Source organism: Taudactylus pleione, unplaced genomic scaffold (genome assembly GCF_031769625.1).
Source record: "Taudactylus pleione unplaced genomic scaffold, aTauple2 ptg000556l, whole genome shotgun sequence".
NCBI lineage: Eukaryota > Metazoa > Chordata > Amphibia > Anura > Myobatrachidae > Taudactylus > Taudactylus pleione.
The window spans coordinates 3,660,627-3,682,040 of record NW_028284958.1 but is presented as its reverse complement, the minus strand read 5'-3'; the positions used below and the strand labels follow the sequence as shown (position 1 = coordinate 3,682,040).

General features: G+C 38.8%; 1 protein-coding gene across 3 annotated transcripts in view; it reads right to left on the bottom strand.

Annotated features, from left to right (window-relative positions):
- The window catches only part of NTRK3 (neurotrophic receptor tyrosine kinase 3), a 700,933-nt gene that overhangs the window by 162,534 nt on the left and 516,985 nt on the right, over nt 1–21,414 (bottom strand). For 2 of the 3 annotated variants that reach the window (XM_088452663.1, XM_088452665.1), the window contains exon 13: nt 6,547–7,212. The exons of the other annotated variant lie outside the window; for it this stretch is intronic. In XM_088452663.1, the coding sequence (XP_088308789.1) occupies nt 7,094–7,212 (119 nt within the window). In that variant the 3' untranslated portion in view covers nt 6,547–7,093. Of the gene's footprint in view, nt 1–6,546; nt 7,213–21,414 lie in introns of those variants that run through there. 3 annotated transcript variants of the gene reach the window in all.

Here is a 21,414-nt window from a genome sequence, read left to right as displayed (position 1 = left end):
CTATATGTGTATCTACCCAGATCAGATGCTATCTCCACCCACTGAATTTAAGAGCATAATGAAAGTTTATTAATACCAGGTGTAGCCTCAGGAGCTTTTAGTTGATTGAATTAACAAGCTCCAGAGAGTGAAGTGGGGACTACAGCATCTGCTATGAAACACGGAAAGCTACCATTTACATTTCACAGGTGTCCGGAAATGTCATCAATACTAAGGTTTCTATACTGTATACTGCCCTTCTGTTCCTGTCGGTAGCACGCTGCCCATCCTAGAGCAGACCATACAAATTAACGTAACTAAACAGTGGAATGACACAGATGCACATCTTAGAAAATAAAGTGTTTATTAAGAAACTGTTTATAGTGAATATTTATAGTGAATATATTTTATATACACAATATTTGTGTAACCAGCTTCTATGTTATGGCACAATATTCATAGTAGCAAAATAACATTTATTTTTAAATAGGCTGAATATGAGGTAATCATTTTATTTAAAATATCAGCCTTTCGATTAACCTCAATGGTAGTTAGATAGTTGGTCCGATCAATTGTCTTCTGTGATATGAAGTTTCCCCGCAGTTCCTCAATATAGTAAAAAAAAATTGTTTTGGTGATTAAATTATTCAAAACGCTTTATGCGTAATACACATAGCTAAATATAAGACGTATATTTATTTATACTGCTATATACTAAATACATTGTTCATAAATATGTCTATGGTTTATCCTCTGTAAATAACAATCTGTTGCCAGAAAGAGGGGTCTTTAGTGGCTTTTGTTTTCTCATTATAGGTCAAGGGCCTGATTAAGAGTGGCACCCTATGCCGATATGAGTGCAGTTGGTCAAAGTTTTACGTACTGCGTCTGGGTGGTACTGAGAATGCTTCCCGATCAGTGGCAGCTCCAGAGGTGTGGTGCAGCGCAGTCCAAAATTCAAATAGGGGAGGAACACCAACTGCCAGCGAGTTCCGGCCAGCGATGTTTTGGCAGCGTTAGGGGTGACAGTTGGTGTGACTCCCCTATTTTAATTTTGAACTGCGCTGCAGCCCCACCTCTGGAGCCGCTACTGATAACGATTGTTACCACACCAAGATGCAGAGCAACTGTGGATGCAGGGAGTGTGGTTTTTAGTGAGCATTCCTAAAAGGTGAGTTGGCTGTGCAGACATGGGCATGTCGTGGGCGTGTCACTGACAGCGGCTGCATCTAAAGTCGCACAACCGCTCACACATGATGCCATATTCAGACAGAGAACTCGCATCTGCAATAGGGCTGGTGCAAGTTTTCATAGTGTGTCCAGGGGCACCGAGAGGGGGGGAGTGGGTACTAATTTCCTGGGCCAGAGCTTGTTGGAAGGGCTTTGCAGGGGGGGGGCAGGATTGCCGCCGCCACCCCTCTCCCCTATTACCTACCAGCAGCCCAGCACATGCTGCTGTGTGCTGGGCTGCAGTGGGAGACTGCTCGCTGCAGCAGCAGTCTCCTCTCCTCTGCCTGGCTTTACACTTCACTGAGGGATTCACAGCACCCCCCTCCCCAGAGCGCAGTGCACAAAGGGGGTGTGGCCATGTCTCTCATGATTAGGCCTCACTCCTTTCCCTGTGCCGACTCTCTATGGCCTTCAGTGTGTCCGATGGTGCATCTAAAGACGCACCAAGACGGATTTCCACATGCAAAGACACTGCAAGTGGGCATCTCACTTGTGAAGAAATCGCTGTGATATTAGCATAAAGACGCTGCCGCGGCAATAGATGCAAACATGCCTGCGTGCAACTCATAATCAGGCCCCATGTGTCTAATTTATATGCATTGATACTTATGTCTAAATCAAATGCATAATTAGATTATTAGCAATACGTTATAGAAGAGAGCACATTTTAATAATCTTTGAATACCATCAAATGTAACTATATCATATTTTATAAACATGACATACTGTATATATTATTTAGAAGATGTTCTGTGCAATATTGCTAAACATCCCAAGTGTCCAATAATTATTGATTCATATTATCGTGAATACTGATGTTTCGAGCTCCAGCGCAGCAACCAACTGTTGTCAATAATATTCCTTCAGGCAGTGCATACAGACAGACACAATCCAGGCAAAACGGGTAAAGGGGACACAGATTGTAATGCTTGCACCTTTGCACTTCGCATGGATTCCTAAGATCTAGAAATATATTATGTATATACAGTGGTGAAAACATTCTACTCCTTTCTTCCCACTTATTGAAATAATTTAATTGGTAAATTGCAATACCTTTAGCTAGTTAAATCATTGTTACAGCAATGTAACTATACGCAAGGAATACAGGAGAATGGCATTATCACTCTTTGGAATGCCTCAGCTTGGTCGGCATGGTATTTCAAAATTAAAACTCATAAATCAAAATGTTGGGGATGACACCTACTGTATTCAGCCTTATGTAATAAACCGTGAGATGCAGGTACGGACTCTGATGAGTAAGCCCATTCTTTAGAGCAGCAATAATTTAAAAGACAAAAACAGGTTCTTTCTTTTAACTTATTGCCGCTTTCAAAATACGGGATATCTTGCTGAAATCACGCCCGTACTATGATCTCACAGGCTCTTACATAAGGCTCATTGGGTATACATTTGAGCTTCCCTTTTTACCCACTGGTGTAGAGAACACTGGTGTAGAGAGCACTGGTGTAGAGAGCACTGGTGTAGAGAGCACTGGTGTAGAGAGCACTGGTGTAGAGAGCACTGGTGTAGAGAGCACTGGTGTAGAGAGCACTGGTGTAGAGAGCACTGGTGTAGAGAGCACTGGTGTACAGAGCACTGGTGTACAGAGCACTGGTGTACATAGCACTGGTGTAGAGAGCACTGGTGTACATAGCACTGGTGTAGAGAGTTAAAATTGCCATAAAATTTCAGAAGGTTGTTGGTAAGAAAAAATATATTTGCACATTATACTGAGATCAACAATCCTCAGATCCTTTTTAGGCTTGTTATAGGCTGTTAGTAAAAGCAATGATAACAGAAGGAGTCTCTGTCTATTAACTCCATTTCAAACATCTTACTGCATATAAGCAATGTTAGTAGAAAGTGTCTCTATTAGCTTCTTTTAGGCTTATTGTATAATTAATGATAGTACAGGTAGTCACTCAAACCACATAAGTATCCAGAAATTAAGATTCCTTTTAGTACAAGCAAATTTCCATCACATACTGTAAGCATCTTTATATATCAACTCCATTTTTAGGGTTGTACACATAAGTATGAGCAGACCGGCCTATTATGCACAATGTGCATGATATGCTGGACTGCTTGTACTTACATGTGTTACTTTGAACAAGCCTAAAAAAGGATCTGATATATAAAGATGCTTACAGTATGTGATGGAAATTTGCTTGTACTAAAAGGAATCTTAATTTCTGGATAGTTATGTGATTTGAGTGACTACCTGTACTATCATTATACAATAAACCTAAAAGGAGCTAATAGACAGAGACCCTCTTTCTACTAACATTGCTTATATACAGTAAGATGTTTAAAAATTAGTTAATAGACAGAGACACTCCTTCTATTAATATTGCTTTTACTAACAGCCTATAACAAGCCTAAAAAGGATCTGAGGATTGATGATCTCAGTACAGGTTGAGTCTCCCATATCCAAAATGCTTGGGGCCAGGGGTATTTTGGATATCGGAATATTCCGTATTTTGGAATATTTGCATATCATAATGAAATATATTGGGTATGGGACCCAAATCTAAACACAGAATGCATTTATGTGTTATATACACCTTTTACACACAGCCTGCAGGTCATTTTATACAATATTTTTAATAATTTTGAGCATCAAAATGATGTACTATTGTGTACATACATGAAACTTATTTATGTTTCATATACACCTTATACACACAGCCTAAAGGTTGTTGTATACTGTATGTTAATGATTTTGTGCTTTAAAAAAAAGTTTGTGTACATTGAACCATCAGAAAGCAAAGCTTTCACTTTCTCAGTCATACTAAAAATATTCCGTATTTCGGAATATTTGGATATGGGAGACTCAACCTGTATAATGTGCAAATATATTTTTTCTTACCAACAACCTTCTGAAATTTTATGGCAATTTTAACTCTCTACGCTTTACTAACATCTTCAAGAATTGGACTGCTAATAATTGATCGTGTTTATTGGGCATTAAATGCATGTTGATGTGGTTACTAGTAAATAATTTGAATATGCTAATTGTATTTGATTTATTAAGGATGGAGATTAATTTTAGATGTTAAATAGTATGTTGGATAGTGTTGAAATAATATGTTTGAATAAATTGATTATTTATCATTGCTACTAGTTTAAAGCTTCAAATCATTTTTTTCTGTTGGTCTAATTAAAGGTTGACATTGCCTTTATAGAGAGCTGCAGTTCAGCTAATTACATTGTCACTACTGAGACCAGCGCCCAGTTTATTTTATTTTGGTGGTATCTATCATTTATAGGCAAGCTGGGACTTGTAAGGGTCAGGTAAGAAATTATATTTTTTTCTGTTTTATACAAATGAAATCACAGCCACAGGCCAGTGGGGAGGGAATAGGATTTAGGTGCCCATACACCATGCGATAAAGCAGCCGATCAGACGGATTGGTACGATATCGCTGCTATATCGTACCATGTATGGGCATGATATCGGATAGTGCGCACACACGTGGGGTCGTACATCGCACCTCCAGATCTTACTGCAGGTTCATTTGATCTGGGGTTGCGATGTGCGATCCCATGCAGTAATATGCGGGTGAGGAAGGGGGGTGCTCACATATCGAGCGGTCGGCCACCCAATCGCACCATATGTGGGGACCGCACGATATGTCGGCCATCGAATCCCCCGTCGCGTTGCAAATCGCACCATGTATGGGCGGCTTTAGTGGGAGCATAGAGCTGTTGTAGAGGAGGAGGTGGGGGATCACATTTTGTTTTGCTCATCACCTCTGATCTTGCACCAGTGGGGGAGGCAGCTGCAATAGTTATATTCCTAATAAGTGTATATATGACTGTGCCCCTTTACATATAATGGAGCATTACTTGCTTACTATAGGCAGGATAAGCCAGTCTGCCTGATCTCTAGCCCGTTCTACCTCTCTAATGGAATAAAAACGAAATGGGGAGATAGACTATGGACTAAGGCATACATACTCCTTTCAGGGTACTGAAATGCACATTTAGCTCTTCTGTCCAGCTCTACATGATCTCGATTGTGCTTGTGCCCTTAGAGCATGTAGGTACACAAGGATGTGAAAGAAAATGTATAGTTACCTGCTCTGAGCAGATCTTGAACAGAGAACAAAGTGGGAATCTACTAACATAGGGCCTGATTCAGAGTTGTACACTATGCTGATATTTTCGCAGTTGAGTGATCAGTAAACTGCGCATACATCTGAGTCACACTGTGCATGTGTCAACGGTAGTCGCTTGCAGCGACAATTTATTTGCAGTATGATTAACAGTCAGGGAGCGTTTGGGGGAGGTAATGGGGAGTGTCAGCAAAGAAAGAAGGCATGTCAGATCCTTAGTCTGAGATCCCGTACACAGAAAAACATGGCTTTGGCGTCTCAGTACACAAGGCCGTTCTGAGCAACCACAGGATTACCCAACAGGTCGATTATCGAAGGCGTCTGCATCATTTGCATATTTTCACATAGCAGCTGCGTACACAGATGTAGCAATGACATTAACCTACATCTCTAAATCAGGCTCATAGTGCAATGTGCATACATGTGCTGTAATCTGTTGCAATAAACCAGATTATATAGCTAACACTTTTACACAGAGATTAAGAAAAATGAAAGCAATCATATGTTGGGTTGCTGTGGATTACACCGCATTTATGTACATTGCACCATCATATTAAATCAGAGCAGTTCTGAAATAGGCACTAATAATCCGTATGCTCAATGCAGGGTCCATACACATAGATCGTTTTAAACAGTGGAAAATGGAAAAAAATAAGGAATGCATTATCCCCCATCCTGCCTATTCACAATGATTCATGTGCCCAACTTGTTCAGCATGAGAATGGAGATCTTGGGCCAAATGAATAGGGTGAGAGTTTAGAAAATGGGAGAGTTTAGCAGTAAACTCTGTCATTGGTCCAGTTTTATCTTCAAAATGAGGATAACATCTGGATGAGATTTATTCGTGAGAGTTTTTTTGAGTCTAAAAACATGCGAGTTTGCCTGTTCTCTGACTCTGTTACATTGGCCGAGTTTAAAAAGTGCGAGAAAACTCTCACATTTTGTAAATACTCACCCTATTGCATTTGGCCCCTTGTTGCTTAAACCAAGGTTAAAACACAAGTTAAACACTGCTGGTCTTAAAGGCCCTAACACTGACCAATTTATTTATTAATTAAAAAATATAGTAAGGAGTGTTTTTTGACCATTTATAAAGTGTATCTCCCATATCGTCCCCCCAACAACTTTCCTCTTAAAAAGGAAAATACCAATAATAAAACCTCTGACGCACAAAAGATTTGTAAAACATTTCATTGAAAAATAATTACAATTTCTCCTGTTAAAAAAGTAATATTTCATATCTCATTTTGTCGTAGGTACAGCTGGAGAAACCTAGGAGGCCCTTTTCTTACCAGTCTTCACTGTGTTTAATGACTTCCATGACATTATAGGCCCTGCATTATGAGATCTCTTTAGGTGGCCACTGCAAAAGGGTGATGACATCATTAATAAGGTGATGTGAAGTCACAGGATCACAAAGAGAACTGAAACACAGATTCCATACAGGAAAACACGACTAAGATTTTTTTTTTTCTCTTAAACAAATACAACTAGTGTTTTATTATAAAGGTGGCTCCTTTGGAGTTTGTCTCCTCTTTTTATAAGTTGCTGCTCCTGCTGCTCTTCCTGTGGCATGTCTGGATAAATCTGAAAGCAGTAGCTACTGGAGTTAAAGCAACGTTAATCTTTTGGCAGAAATACGTTTCTGTCATATTACAAGTTTACAACAGAGGACTAGTGCAGTCTTGTGAAACCTCGGTCCAAAAGTGTTCTGTGCCTCCCTTCACATTTTTGAGAGAACAAACATAACAGGGAACATTAGAGGCTTAAAAGACGTGGCGTCCTTTGCTGAAATAAACACCGACGTCGTGAACATAAATGCCTTGGTTAAGAGGTTTGGGGTGTCCGGGAAGGCTTATTGTGTTCAACATATATTCTCTGAAACCTAAAAAAAAGAAAAAACAAAGGCAAAATAAAGGAAAGAAAAAACAAAAATAGGAAAGGTACTTTAAAGGAAAAATAAGCAAATAATATTTACTTATTATTAAATGTTGTATTGCAAGGGAAACAGATATTTAAAAAAAAAAATCCAGTGATTACAAATAATACAGGTAAAAGTAAACTGGATTTATATATATATATATATATATATATATATATATACACAGTATATATATTTTTTTTAAATAGGAATCTGCATAACACAGTTTTGTGACATAAACTGTAATTACTACTTTAAAAAATGAGGGGATCAAAATCTAATGTTTTAAAAATTATTTCAGAACTGTAGTACAACTCAAGAGACATCACAAAAATAAAAATGATCAAGAAGCAAGCAGATTGTAAATTATTCAAATTCAGTTGTTGTTATTATCCACATAACAAACATGCCAGAGCAGGTTGGTAAATAGGAGGGCAGTTTTAAGTTATTTCTTTATAAAAGTAAGAAAGTCAAAAACTATGAAAAATTAGATAAATCTACAGTATGTATGTCATCTGATCTGAGAATTGCTTGGAAGACTGCATTACAGAAAGATATCGCACTTTGTCAGTTCCAAAAATTAGCATGAAAACACATTATATACAATGGTGACATGCAAATAGTCTAAAAATGTATTACTTAACCAGTTACGGTGATATATCGTTGACCTATGTACACTTTGTATAGACTCTAAGAAATTGAATTATTTAATGAGAAAATGGAGTAAAAAAAAATCTATATACGGTAATAATCTGCTAATGTCAGTCCCGTCTCCTGCATGCATATGCAGTGGGAGAAAATGTGTGCGCCACCGCTCCCATGGCTCTTACTGCTAGAGTTACAGTGCAGAATAGACCTAGCCTGAGAAGATGGAGGACCCGCCTGTAAGGGTAAGTATATGGCAGCAGGAGGGAGGCATGTCCGAAATACTATAGATGTGATGGCATGGAAGATGTACACTAAGTGAATGGAATTTGATAGTATTGTAAATGAAGCAGAAGAGGTGGCATTTTGCAGCCATGTACAGGCCATTTTTAACCACTGTGTATATGTATGTATATATATATAGATATATATATGTGTGTGTGTGTATATTCAAAGTGAAGAAGGTATTGGTGTTTTGTGCCTACTAGTATAACATATCTTTATTTAAACTAGAGATGAGCGGTTCAGGTTTGCTGAAAACCGGACCCACCCGAACTTTGGGGTTCCGAGTTGAACCGAGTCTCAGCTTGGATCCCTTTGGGGAGTAGAAACGGATCTTGTGTATTATGGATTGCATTTAAGTACCAACCTCACATATCTCTAGATATGTAAATGCATTGACATTTATAAAGTATTTTATTATTTATTGTAGATTCTCTCTAGCTGGTTGCACAGTGTCTATTAAAGACTGGCTGCCACCTTGGGATGATCAAGGGAGTGCATGTTTTGGATATTATAATATGTCTATTCTTACAGTTCAGTTCATTATAATTTCCCAGCCAGGTGTAGAAGAACATGGATGAAAGAAAGACATGAATTGTTTTAATTGTCTTATAACACTATGTAGAAAAGGGGCCTAACTATGTGGATATGTTATGTGCAGATACAGCATCACTGCAAATTGTCACTGAAAGCTCATGCCCTGATACTTTGTTACTATCCTCCCTCCTCTTGGTGCCCTTGTTGTCCCCACTGTTGTATAACAAGTCCCTGTTGTGTGACTGCCGATGGCTCATGGGATTATATCAGTCAGAGGGGAGGGGAACGGTGGGACTGCCTGAACAGTCAGTTAAATACCCAGCGGTGCAATGACAGAGAAAGAGGAGGGCACTGGCAGGCTCATTAAGACGATAAAGTAAAGCGCTACAAATTTTTGGAGCCCTTTCATGTCTTTGCTATATGCTTCCGTACACAGAAGTCAGATATCAAAATTAGAAAAGTAAAAAGGTTATGACTACCAGCTGATGAAGCAAACTATTAAGTTGAACATTAACCATGCACATAATCTTACACCACTATCACATGCATTACTAGTTTGGAAGTATTTTCACTGTAGACTAGGCTCCTGATTTGTCCAAGCCACAAACTCAGTCTGCTCTGTCACAACTTCATAATCACTGTCATGTCCCAAAATTGCTAAATCACTTCTTTTTCTGCTCTGGTAGACTGGGCAACATAGCAAAACATGATACTTTTTAGAAGGTCAAATTTGAATAATTGATAAATGATTTTGTGGCCATTGTGCAAGTAAGCATAATATAAGATAAAAACATGACGGAAATGTAATAGAGTCTGGGTTTTTGTGCGACTATAGACTCGTATCAATTTGCAGTGAGCATGATGTAACAGCTTGCGAATTGTAATGTGCGAGTGTGTAAGAAATGCGAGTCCATGTGAGTCATTTATAATGCGCGTTTCATTACAAGGTGCGAATTCAGCAGAAGCCTGCAAAGATCAGTTAGATCAACCAGTACTAGGCTGTGTGAGCCAGTCCTGGTTGTGGAAATACAGGGGACTAAATTAGTAGGGGTCCTCCATATTACCAGCACCAGGCTCTAAATAGTGGGGGTGTAATGCCACAATCAGGGGACACTCTTTATGTGATCCCCCCTGGCCAAAACATTCTTACCCCACACTAGTCAGCCAGGGGCTATCCCCTGCATCCCCAGGCGGTGGATGGGGTTGATTGTGTTAAATAATATATATAAAGTTAAACACTGATATTGTCTTTTACACTTTCCTATACTTTTAATACAAAGAAGCTTGCACTGATCTCACTGATCTGTGCAGGCTTCTGCTATACACACTGCTGCTCAGGCTAAACTTGCTAGCCTGGAGGAGGTCTATTATTTTGCATTTTCAACTAGTTTTGTGCGAGTTTTATCTTGCACCCCATTACATTGTGCAAGTTCTATGTTTGACATAGGCAAACATCTGGATGCAACTTTGGACGAGGCGAGAAGGGTTGACCTTACAACCTGCGAAAGCAAACTCACATGTTTTTTGCCGCAAACTTGTACCTTTTTAAAAGTCGCTCTCTTTTACATTTCCCTTGCGGTCTTTATTCCAACTTTTTGGTTAAAGCAGAGACCTCTATCAAGGACAACATAAAAACTCTTTACTGAGACCGAAAAGTCATAATAAAGACTCTGTTTTTTCATCTGTAAGCAGAGATACTATAATAAGAAACAGGTTAATCCACTGGTGTACCCCACTCATAAATATTAATATAACATTAATATTGTAGTGGTGAGCAACAAGAAAATATAGATAGTTGATGGCTTGCACAAATCAATAGCAGTTTGCAAAGGTGCTTCATATATATATATATATATATATATATATACAGATATATTATATATATATATACACAGTATGTATGTATATATATATATATATATATATATATATATATATTTATATATATAAAGTAAGACATGGAACCATGGAGATTTGAAATAGGAAATGTACTGTATGTTCATATTTCACCACAGTAAAATTAAGTATTAGCCTTTCTTCAAATAGAACTTGCAGCAAAACATGGACCTTGACAATATTTTCCACTATGATAATGCAACAAGATATTGGAAGGTTATCACTCACTGAAGTATAGTTAAATAATTAAATGTAATAATGAGGGCTTGCACTTGTAGTCAAGGAGTTAATGGCAGACACACCTTTGACCACAACGCTTTCATATAAATTAAATAAATGAAAAAAAAGTTCCACAAACTCTCTAAACCACAACTGTCCTTTTACATGACTTTGCTAGCATTACACTAATAAAGCAAGTACAGTATTTTGTCACCAGTAGGTAAATCCATAAATCTTATGTTTACATGTACAGTAGTTATCGCTCATCTTCACTTGCCTGTGTATTAATCTTGTTTTCAATTTTGCTATGTGTTCATTCCCATTAGTTGTGTTGTGCTGTAAGGATGGAAGACATAGCTAAAAACCATTTGAGGTGGCTGTAGAAATACAGTACTTTATGAGAATAGTAATTAATGTGACTGAATGTACTGTACATCACCAAGGAGGTGGCAGAACAGAATCTGAACTTCAATTGCCAACTTCCCACTCATACCATTACCAGACTGCGGGGATGTCACACCCATCCTGAACCAATCTGTACTTGTACAGATGAATGAAAAGAAAAAAAACAGCAGAGCTATCTAATATTTTTTCTCAGTTTCAATCCACAAGAACAAATGATATCTAAGCTTCAGTTTTGCTATGTAATAGAATTTACATATCATAGTTCATGATATGATGATTCTAATTAAAATATATATCAGATTACAGTAAATTGGCTGGTAAACTACTATTAACCAGCCAAATTTCACAAGTGGTTTGGATGTAGAAAAAAAACTGCTTCAATCTGCAGTGCCCATTGCTCAGTACCAGTCCACAGTGCACCAGTCCATTGGGGCATGTCTTATCCTCCAATAGCATAATCTGCCACTGCATGTCATCACAAAAGAAGGTAAAATGTCATGTGTGCTGTTGGACCACATCTTTCTAAAAATGGCTTTCTGTGGGTCTGAGTCTGACGCAGCGGTGTCCGTTTCTGCATTTGTGGCTCCTTTGCCACAGTCGCACCTTCAACTTTCTGCTAATGCTGCTACAAAGCCCTTCCGTGGTGTTCAGCTGTGCGGCTGAATGTACAAGGACTGAGACACCCACTTTAAATGTTGAAATTCCGTTGGTGCATCCTTAGACGCTACAATCCAGTGACGTGCGGTGAGGTCAGTGGCTGGGGAGACCCACAGGGTGGTGGGTCTGAGTGCAAAGGAGCCTGTCTCACCCCCACTCATTGTAACTCTCCCCTCACTACACTACACTTCAGTGTCTATTGATTCTCCTACCTGCATCACAAACTGTGTATCTTCTCTTCCTCCCCCTGCTGCTGCTGACTGAGCTCCAGTGGGTCTCTGAACAGTTCACATCCTGGTCACATGCCTCGTCTGACTCTCTTTCTGTGCAGTATTACAGGCCATGGTGTGGCTCTGTCCCCAGCTCTGCAAGCAGTGTCTGAGAGTGTTGCCTCACCTCTCGTCTCTCCCTGCAATTCTATGGAGCTCCGCAGATTTGGCCAGTTTTAACAAAAAAATTATCATAATAAACAAAGAAGATGTTTATACGTTCTAAATATCTTCTTTGTGATATTCTAATTATTTTTAAATCAATACTGTGTACTCTGGAGCATGACAGGGAGTATGACAGGGGAGGCTCTACCCCCCTGCCTACCCTGACTGCACGACACTGCTACAACCGGCCGCATCATGGACACTCGCACCAGACATATGCTAGGTGCAGATTCTCCATCTGAGTATGTCCTCCAATGTGAGCGAAGACACATCTTTGTATGTAACCCCTATCAGCGACATGCCCATAATAGACAGCCACCTCCCTATCCCGTTCCAGGAACACCCAATACATTTCTAATATATTTCAGCACTCTGTGTTCTAACAATCTGTGACTTAGATGCATGTACAGTAGAAAAACACTGTTTCACTGCGTCAAACATCTACAATGCGTACGGCTCAGCATCAGGCGCTATGTGTGTATTTTAATGCCCAGGACTTAAATATATTTTTTCTAGGTCTAGAATTATAACATTGTTTTGTTTCTTGTTTAGCGTCTTGCTAATACTTCCCTGCCCTAGCAGATGGCTATATGCACTAAGTTAAATTGATTGTCCTTACAAAAATTAAGTGTAAAATAACGCAGTGAAGTTAATAAAAAGTAATGTTTTGTGGTGCGTCGCTCGAGAATTAACTTTTTTATTTGCAATGTATAAAAAAATCTGATTATAGTATTGAAATCTCTGTTCCTGACTTTTGCTAATGACATTTTTATTTTTCTATTTAATTTATGTAAAATTAAAACAAGAATCTTACCATTCCAACTGTGCAACGATATACAAGAGGGAGATCCTTGGAAAGCCTGATTAGCACTTTTGAGGAAGATAGTCAATTGTTACTAATTAATAGTCATTATATCTTGTTTCTAATGCTTACCCAATTATTTCTGCTACATTACAGAAGGTTATTTTAGCAAAGTGAATAAACTGACAGAAGTGAACAATGCAATGTAATAATCAACATATAAACGATTAGAATTAACCTTTGAATTGACTTAAAGGTTAAAATTCTCACTGTAAAGAAGTGATTTGCTGGGGACCCAAATCCAACTGTTCATCTCTATTCAAATTGAAGCTTGTTTAATAACAAGGCCCAAAGAGTAGCGATGTACAGTACTGTACAATCAATGGGATATCATATTTTAGCAGACAAAAGTAGTCAAACTATATAGCTGATATCTGGTTGCTATGGGTTTCATCACGCAATTGGTATTGCATTATGTTTTTTAATAAAAAATCTGTATTTACAGTTGATTCTTACTATCTTTAATAATTAAAGGGGGTAAATGATGAAAACCTTAGATAACTATGCATCAAAATAAGTTTTGCCCATATACTGTAAACTAGAATAATTAAGCTGTCATTTCCTTTAATGTAGGCCTTGTGTAAAAAAGCGTTTTTAATTATTATTTTCTCCAACGTCTGTTTCTGACAGCTAAGGAGAGGAAGAATGGAATTATTGATGTCTCAGGATAAGCGCCACTGACGTACATAGTCATCTAAGCAAGGTGGATGACAGAGCAGTGATGAAGGAAAGTGGAACATGATTGGTAACAGGGCCAACATGAAAAGTTCTAGGCCCCTGGTGTTTTAAAAAAGATGGCCAATTGGGGGAGTGGCCACACCCCATCAGGCACATTTAGCCAACACTCCCCGTTACCTCCCCCAAACGCTCTCTATAACAATAACACAGCGAATAACTACTCGCTGCGAGCAGCCACTGTAGTGTACCTTGACGCATGTGCAGTGCGATTCCAATTCACGCACAGACGGACGATAATCGCTCAACTGGGTAAACATCAGCATAGAGTTAAACTCTGAATCAGGCTCTAAAGTCTTCAGAATATATTCAGAATTTTGCAGCATAGTTTAATAACAGTAAAAACATAAATCATTTTCAGATACCTGTGAGCTACTGAAGTACTCCATTTAGTCCCTTGCTGAAATATATGATCTTATTAAACATATAAGTAATGTTTCCTTGTTAAATCTAATCCTCTAGATTCCAGCATGCAGGAGTTCAGTGAGTGCTTGGTTGCTTGCAGTAAGACAACGGAACAATGGCAGACACTAGTTCTCATTATTATATGCAAAGAGTTTGGGGAATTTCATGAGCATCTTTCTTTAAATGGGTTTTCCTTTATGATGAGAAGAGCTTTTGATTAATAGGTGTAACGAACTTCTCCCCAGCGGTAATGCAATTGAATCTAAATTAAAATACACATTTACTTTTATGTTTTTTGTATAGTTTGTTATTATTACTACTATATTATTTCAAACAAAGCCATTTTATGTGATAAGGAAGACTACTCCTGATTAGTCTATTAAGTAGTAGGGCTCACCAAACTTTAAGTTATCTGGTGTCGGGAGCTCCCTGGGAGCAGTCCATTTAATATGTACAGGGTTTAATTCTTATATTACGTCAGATCATAGAAAGGATAACAATCTAGGTAACTATTTATTAGAAAATCTAATAAATTATAGGGCCAATATTATTAAAAATAATAATGGGTACAAAGTAAGCCCGAAGGATGACTTGTAAACATGAGGGACATTAAACCACAAGTGTTTTGAGTGTTGCCAGTTTAATAAAGTGTTGGATATTGCCCCTTTAAGTTTAGCTGGTCTTATGCAGCCAATGAATCTTTCATGTGGAGTGGTCTAAGAGTATGTAATGGAGTGATGTATGTAAATCTGCACCTTTGTTCAAGTTCTTCCCACCCTCCCTCCCTCTTTTTGTTTTTTGTTTGTTGAATGTATGATGGTTGGTTTGGTGGTTGTGGAAAAGAACGACACTTGGAGTTACTTTATGTTAATAATTAGGCTTTGTGGGTGCGCTCTCATTAAAGAGGAGCATGGCAACAGCCAATTGTCCTGGACGGGAAATGGCTCTACCACCTGGACCGGTGGTTGAAGATAAAGGAGAGTTGATCACCAATGCTTGGCTTTTGTGTGTGTTAGTTTGAGCTGTTTGGTTGTTATTGTCCTGTGCGTTCTTTTTGTGCCATCACCATTATTAGTATTAACTTATAGTCTAAAATTTAATGAGTTGTTAAAAATAAATTTGACAAAATATTTAAACGCCAACACTGTTGTCTGGGTCTTTATTTTTAGAAGTTAAGTTACATTGTATTTAAGAAGGTTGTTATATGGTAACACGATAATACACGTTAGTGAGTTTAGTAAGCTCGAAGGATGTCATGTAAACATGAGGGACATTAAACCAGAAGTGTTTTGAGTGTTGCCAGTTTAATAAAGTGTTGGATATTGCCCCTTTAAGTTTAGCTGGTCTTATGCAGCGAATGAATGTTTCATGGGGAGTGGTCTAAGAGTATGTAATGGAGTGATGTATGTAAATCTGCCTCTTTGTTCAAGTTTTTAAACCCTCTTTTTGTTTTTCGTTTGTTGAATGTATGATGGTTGGTTTGGTGGTTGTGGAAAAGAACGACACTTGGAGTTACTTTATGTTAATAATTAGGCTTAGTGGGTGCGCTTTTATTAAAGTGGAGTAAGGCGACAGCCAATTGTCCTGGACAGGAAATGGCTATACCACCTGGACCGGTGGTTGAAGGTAAAGGAGAGTTGATCACCAATGCTTGGCTTGTGTGTGTGTGTTTGTTTGAGCTGTTTGGTTGTTATTGTCCTCTGCGTTCTTTTTGTGCTGTCACCATTATTCATATTAACTTATAGTCTAAAATGTAATGACCTGTCAAAAATAAATTTGACAAAATATTTAAACACCAACACTGTTGTCTGTGTATTTATTTTTAGAAGTTAAGTTACATTGTATTTAAGAAGGTTGTTATATGGTAACACGATAATACATGTTAGTGAGTTTATGAAATATTACTTTCCAAGGTGACACAATTAATTATTGAGTATATTGTAGTAAGTGTGCATCATTTTTTATTATTACTCTTACATAGAGCCCTTTTCCGCCACTAATAGTTACAGTATGCACCACTGCACATGTGCATGCTGGTCATTTTACAAGTGCCAACATGCAATAACAGTCATGGGCTCTCAGTGCATGCTGTCACAATCAGCCTTTACTGTTGAACATTTAAACCCTGGTACCCACCAGGGCACCAAAAGGGACCCAATGCTTCCCTAGAGATCTAGACCTGATGCTAAGTAGCACTGAGCTGAATGGTAAAGTATCAGGTAAACCCAGATGTTTGCCATCTGATTTTACTATGCAGATTGCCTTAAATCGGCCTCAGTTTGAGATCTAGGGATATATTTATTAAACAATTTTTTTTTTTTGGGGGGGGGGGCATTTCAGGGGATACCTGCGAAATGTAAACTCCCCCAGGATGTATGTAGGGGTTCCCCCATTTCCGATTGCAATAGCAGCCCCCATAGGTATCTGTGGGGCTGCTATATTGTGAGATTTTACAGGGTGAAAGATCTGTAGGATGATGACTGTGCATGCACAGTAGTCCTCCGTGGTCCCAAAGCAGAAATTAAAATAATTGCATAAGTTGTCCCTGCATGTGATTCTTAATGCATCCCAGTGGTACATAATCTCTTATTAACTCAATAAGTGGCAATAAAAATGTATCATTAAAAATTGATCATTATCTGGTCTAAAAGATGCGATATTCAGGCTCACAAATAGAAGATGCTCGGTGGTTTAAAAACTGTAATAAAATCTGTTGTTTAATAAGTCGTCCCCCAATTGTTGAACAGTTATTTATACTGTCTCCTGCCCCCTGTCTGTCAGGCTGCCACCTCCATAAGTATTTTTTGTACATTTCAGTAGTCTATTAAAAGAAGTATTCACTAACAATATATATGCTTATTTATAGAAAAAGTTGCGTAAATAATTAACTGCATTTTTGCATATTTACGTCAAAGCAATAACTTGCATATCTAACAAACACCACTGGTGGAGTTACTATAGTGGGAACATGGGTATTATACTGTGACATGTGAATATCTAATAGCTGATAAACACAGCAAGGAAGGACTATTAGTACCAATACAAGTATATTATAAATGCACTTCATGAGAGCACTTTTGAAGGACTTTGGTTTGTGACAGTTTTATCTGCTCAATATCTGCTTCATTTCTAATCTTCCGGCTATTTCACACAGCTGAGAAGAAAGAGAAGTTATGTATATAATAAAACATGTAGAGAAACCAGTGACTGCTCACTGCTACAAGAGGAAACTGAAGGAGCCCTGTATAACATGCCACTATCATTACTAGTCAATGCTGGTAACAACGTCTAAAAAAAAAATAAAAGTAAAGGTATTATATATTGTTTATATTACTATACATTGATAAAGTCATCAATCTACAGAGAATAAAAGGTGGTAAAGACACAGTTATCGGTTCCATTCATGCTGCAACAGTACGCTACAGCAAGAATAACTCCAACTATGAAAATTTTTGTCTACTTTTGTGAACATTCAAATATTAAATTTTTAATACTAATATAAGTATTTATTATGAATAATAATAATAGTATTATTATGAATAATAATAATAATAATATTATTATTATTTATTTGCAAATAATTTCCTTTACTATTTTGCTTAGCTTGTTAGATGCTCTCCTGCAAAGTATATCTATTATAGGCTGTAATATACTGTAAACACAAGTACTTTATTCTGAGAGAAGACATGTAACTGTATGAGCTCCTAATACAAGGGTAGTGGATAGATCCCATTCAGTATTTGTAGCCTGACATAATCAATTACTGTCCGACGTCATTCCTTACTATCCGTGGACATAGAGACCTCTTTTGGTGGCCGTTATGGGCAAGGAACCGGACTTCCACCCTCACTCCATGTCTCTCCAGGTACAAATACTGAAGGGGATCTGTACATAACCCTAATACAGGTGCACCCCTCATTGCCACGTCTAGCTGCTATCGGACACCCTTGATGACGTCACTGCGGGTCCCGGAACTTGGCTTGCATGTACTTCCCGTGAAGGACATCCAGGAGGTGCGTGCAAGCCGAGTCTTCACGTTTGGCTGTATTTCCCCTTTGTGCTAGGAACCTGGAAGTAACGTGAGTGATGGCGGAAGTGTAGTTCTTGCCCATGACAGCCAGCTAAAGAAGTACTTTGTCCCCACTTAAACAAGTTTGTTGTCCACTCTCGGGCTCGCTGCACTCGCCACGCTTCGGGCACAGTGGCTCGCTTTGCTCGCCACATGGTTATATTCCCCCACTATGCCCACTTGGATGGCAGGGAATGACGCTGGACACTGGCTGATGATGTCAGGGTCCTCTCCGTGAAGGGGATTTAGACATTACCAAGTCTTCACCCCAGTCTTCAACTCCGTGGATGAATGAGGATCAGAGTGAGTAGAGTAAGATGAGTCTATTTTCTTGACATTCTATTCGGGACAAAGCACAAGTAATGGCTCCTTCCAAATTATCCCCAGAAGGGCTATAAATATAATTACTAACTTTTGCTTTACAGGTACCACTGCATATAATTTTTTTTAGTACTCATAGTCCTCTTTTATTTATATGATGTTTTACTTAGCTGCTTTTACATTACATTTGTAGTGCAGAGATATTTACATTTTATAAAGATGAAACATATATATAAAAAATGGGATGTAGTTAGCTTATTGACATACAGAATGTCGACTAGCACAATAAGGACAACGTTATGTCGTACCTGCTTTACCATCTTAAGTTCTATAGCCAACACGTTTATGATGCTTTACATTGAATTACTACCATGTTGGCATAGCGGGTTTGACATGCCACAGGTCCCTTGTGCTTGTTGACATTCTAAATGTTGATAAGCCATACCATCCCATACAAAATATCTTGCTATGTTAGGATGTAACTACTTAGAGTAAAGGTTCCCAAACTCCGCCATTACAGTCCACGTTTTAGGGATATCCATGCTTGAGCACAGCAGACTTAATTAATACCTTAGTCAATTAGATTTAATCATCTGGACTGAAGCATGGATTTCCTTAAAACCTGGAGTGTAAAGGCAGTTTGGGAATCTCTGACTTAGAACCTGATTTATAGATGGACGCATTTCCAATATTTACGCAGATTGAGTGATTGTTAGCCATTGTGCATGCGTGTAAGCCACACTGTGGACGTGCAACGATTTAATTACGATTACGCTTACACAGGATTCACTCGCAAAGAGAGTGACAGGTAGTCAGCGTTTGGGGGGAGGTAATGGGGGGGTAGTTCAAAAAACGCTGGCTGGTTGGACCATTTAAACACTGTTTTCTGGGTGTCCATAAATTAGTCACTGTATGCTTGCTCGCAGCAGTAGAGCTCTCTGTGTGCCTGGAGACCTGCTGTGTGTGCGTCATCTTAGACTTACTCAGAAGGCTGATGGCCCCGTTTTATGTTGAATGTTTCCAATGTTTCCGGTTTTGTGCGTGAGCGGTGGATGTGAGATGCTCTCAGTGGACCAGTCTAAGCACTGGTCGACGAGTGAATCAGTAGCATATTTTTGCAGTTGCAATCTGTGAGAGATGGCAGTTGTGATGGCATTAGAGCCCACATCTGGATCAGGCCCTTAGAATATTATTGATTGCATCATTTGCTTTGTTACACAATAATGGTAAAAACACGGGGGTATATGTAACAGCCTGTGAGTTGCAGTCAGCTGCCTGATGTAGACTATTTAGCCTCTATATTTAATGCAACATAAATTTAAAAGGCAAAACCAAGTTGGTTTTATTGCTGGCCTGCTTTAAATCTAGAGGCTATTAATCACTGAAATCAGGTGGCTGTCTGCAACTCTCAGGCTATTACATAGACTCTGTGACCTCTATATTAGTCTCACCTGTATGGATAGGGGGGGAATCTATTTTCATATATGAGTGAATCCTTTATGTGAGAGGATATTAATGCCTTTGTACAACATAGGAGTCTGTTCACATTTGAGCCTAAACCATGAGCTATGCAAAGCTGTATACTGACTGCAAGCTCTGTAAGTGTACAAGGCATAAAGGTACAAAAGATGCACTGAGCCACAGTAACCAATTACCTTGTATCACTGTGGTAAAAGTTAGGTGAGGAAAAAGGAATTGTCTGCTATTAGGAGTGCTGCTAATCCACAGTCAGGCATATATAGTATTTTAATGCATAATATTTATATTTAGGAGTACATCAACTTGTGTATACCTAATGTTCCCGTTAGGCTGTTTTAACGGAGTGCCGCGCCCTGCCCGATTTTTAAAGGGGCAAAATGCGTCCTGCCCTTTTAGTGGTGCCCCGCTAAAACAGCATGACCGATCTCCGCTGGGTGAAATGATGAGATGCACATGCGCTCGACATCTATTCACCGTGAGAGGAGAGCTTGTGCTGGGTACGCCACCAAGTGCCGGTCGGCCACGACCCCTTTTGGGAGCATGCACCGAGAGACTCCCTGCCATCACCCTCAGTGCCCTGCCCCGCCCAAGGTCTAGCAAGAACACTACATACTTGGCATTGAACTTATCTTTATTTGAAAGTCCTAATGGCAACAAAGCTCCAGCTGGCCCATACATTAGCAATACCAAAAAAAAGTTAACAGATTTTTTCCCAATTTAAAGATTCACCAATCTGCGCCCAGAGATTACAGATATTTTTCTGTGATTTGCAGATCTTTTTCAGGAAAGACAGATCTTCCAATCTTATAAGGCTCATCATTTTGCTAGTAACGGTTGGCAAATTGGCAGTTACCACACACTAGCGATCTACAGCCCCGAATGGTCAGTGAAATCCAACATGTTGGACAACCTGCCTTAGTGATTTAGATCACTTTTTGGTTGGAACTGGCGATTGCTGTACCCCATACTGTACATCGCTGATTCCCCCCCCCCCGTAATCTGCAAAATGGGGAATTGCTCCAATCCATCGCATATGGATGGGGGCCTTTAGTCATTTAAGAAGAGTAGGTAGGTCTAGCATATTTAAATCTATACCAATTGAAAATTGTGGTTATGAGGTGATGTAGAACATATGTATGAAAATTACATTTCAGGGTACTGTAAATTGAGTACTGTATTTGGAAAATACTCCAGATGCCATCAAGTAAAATAAAACATTC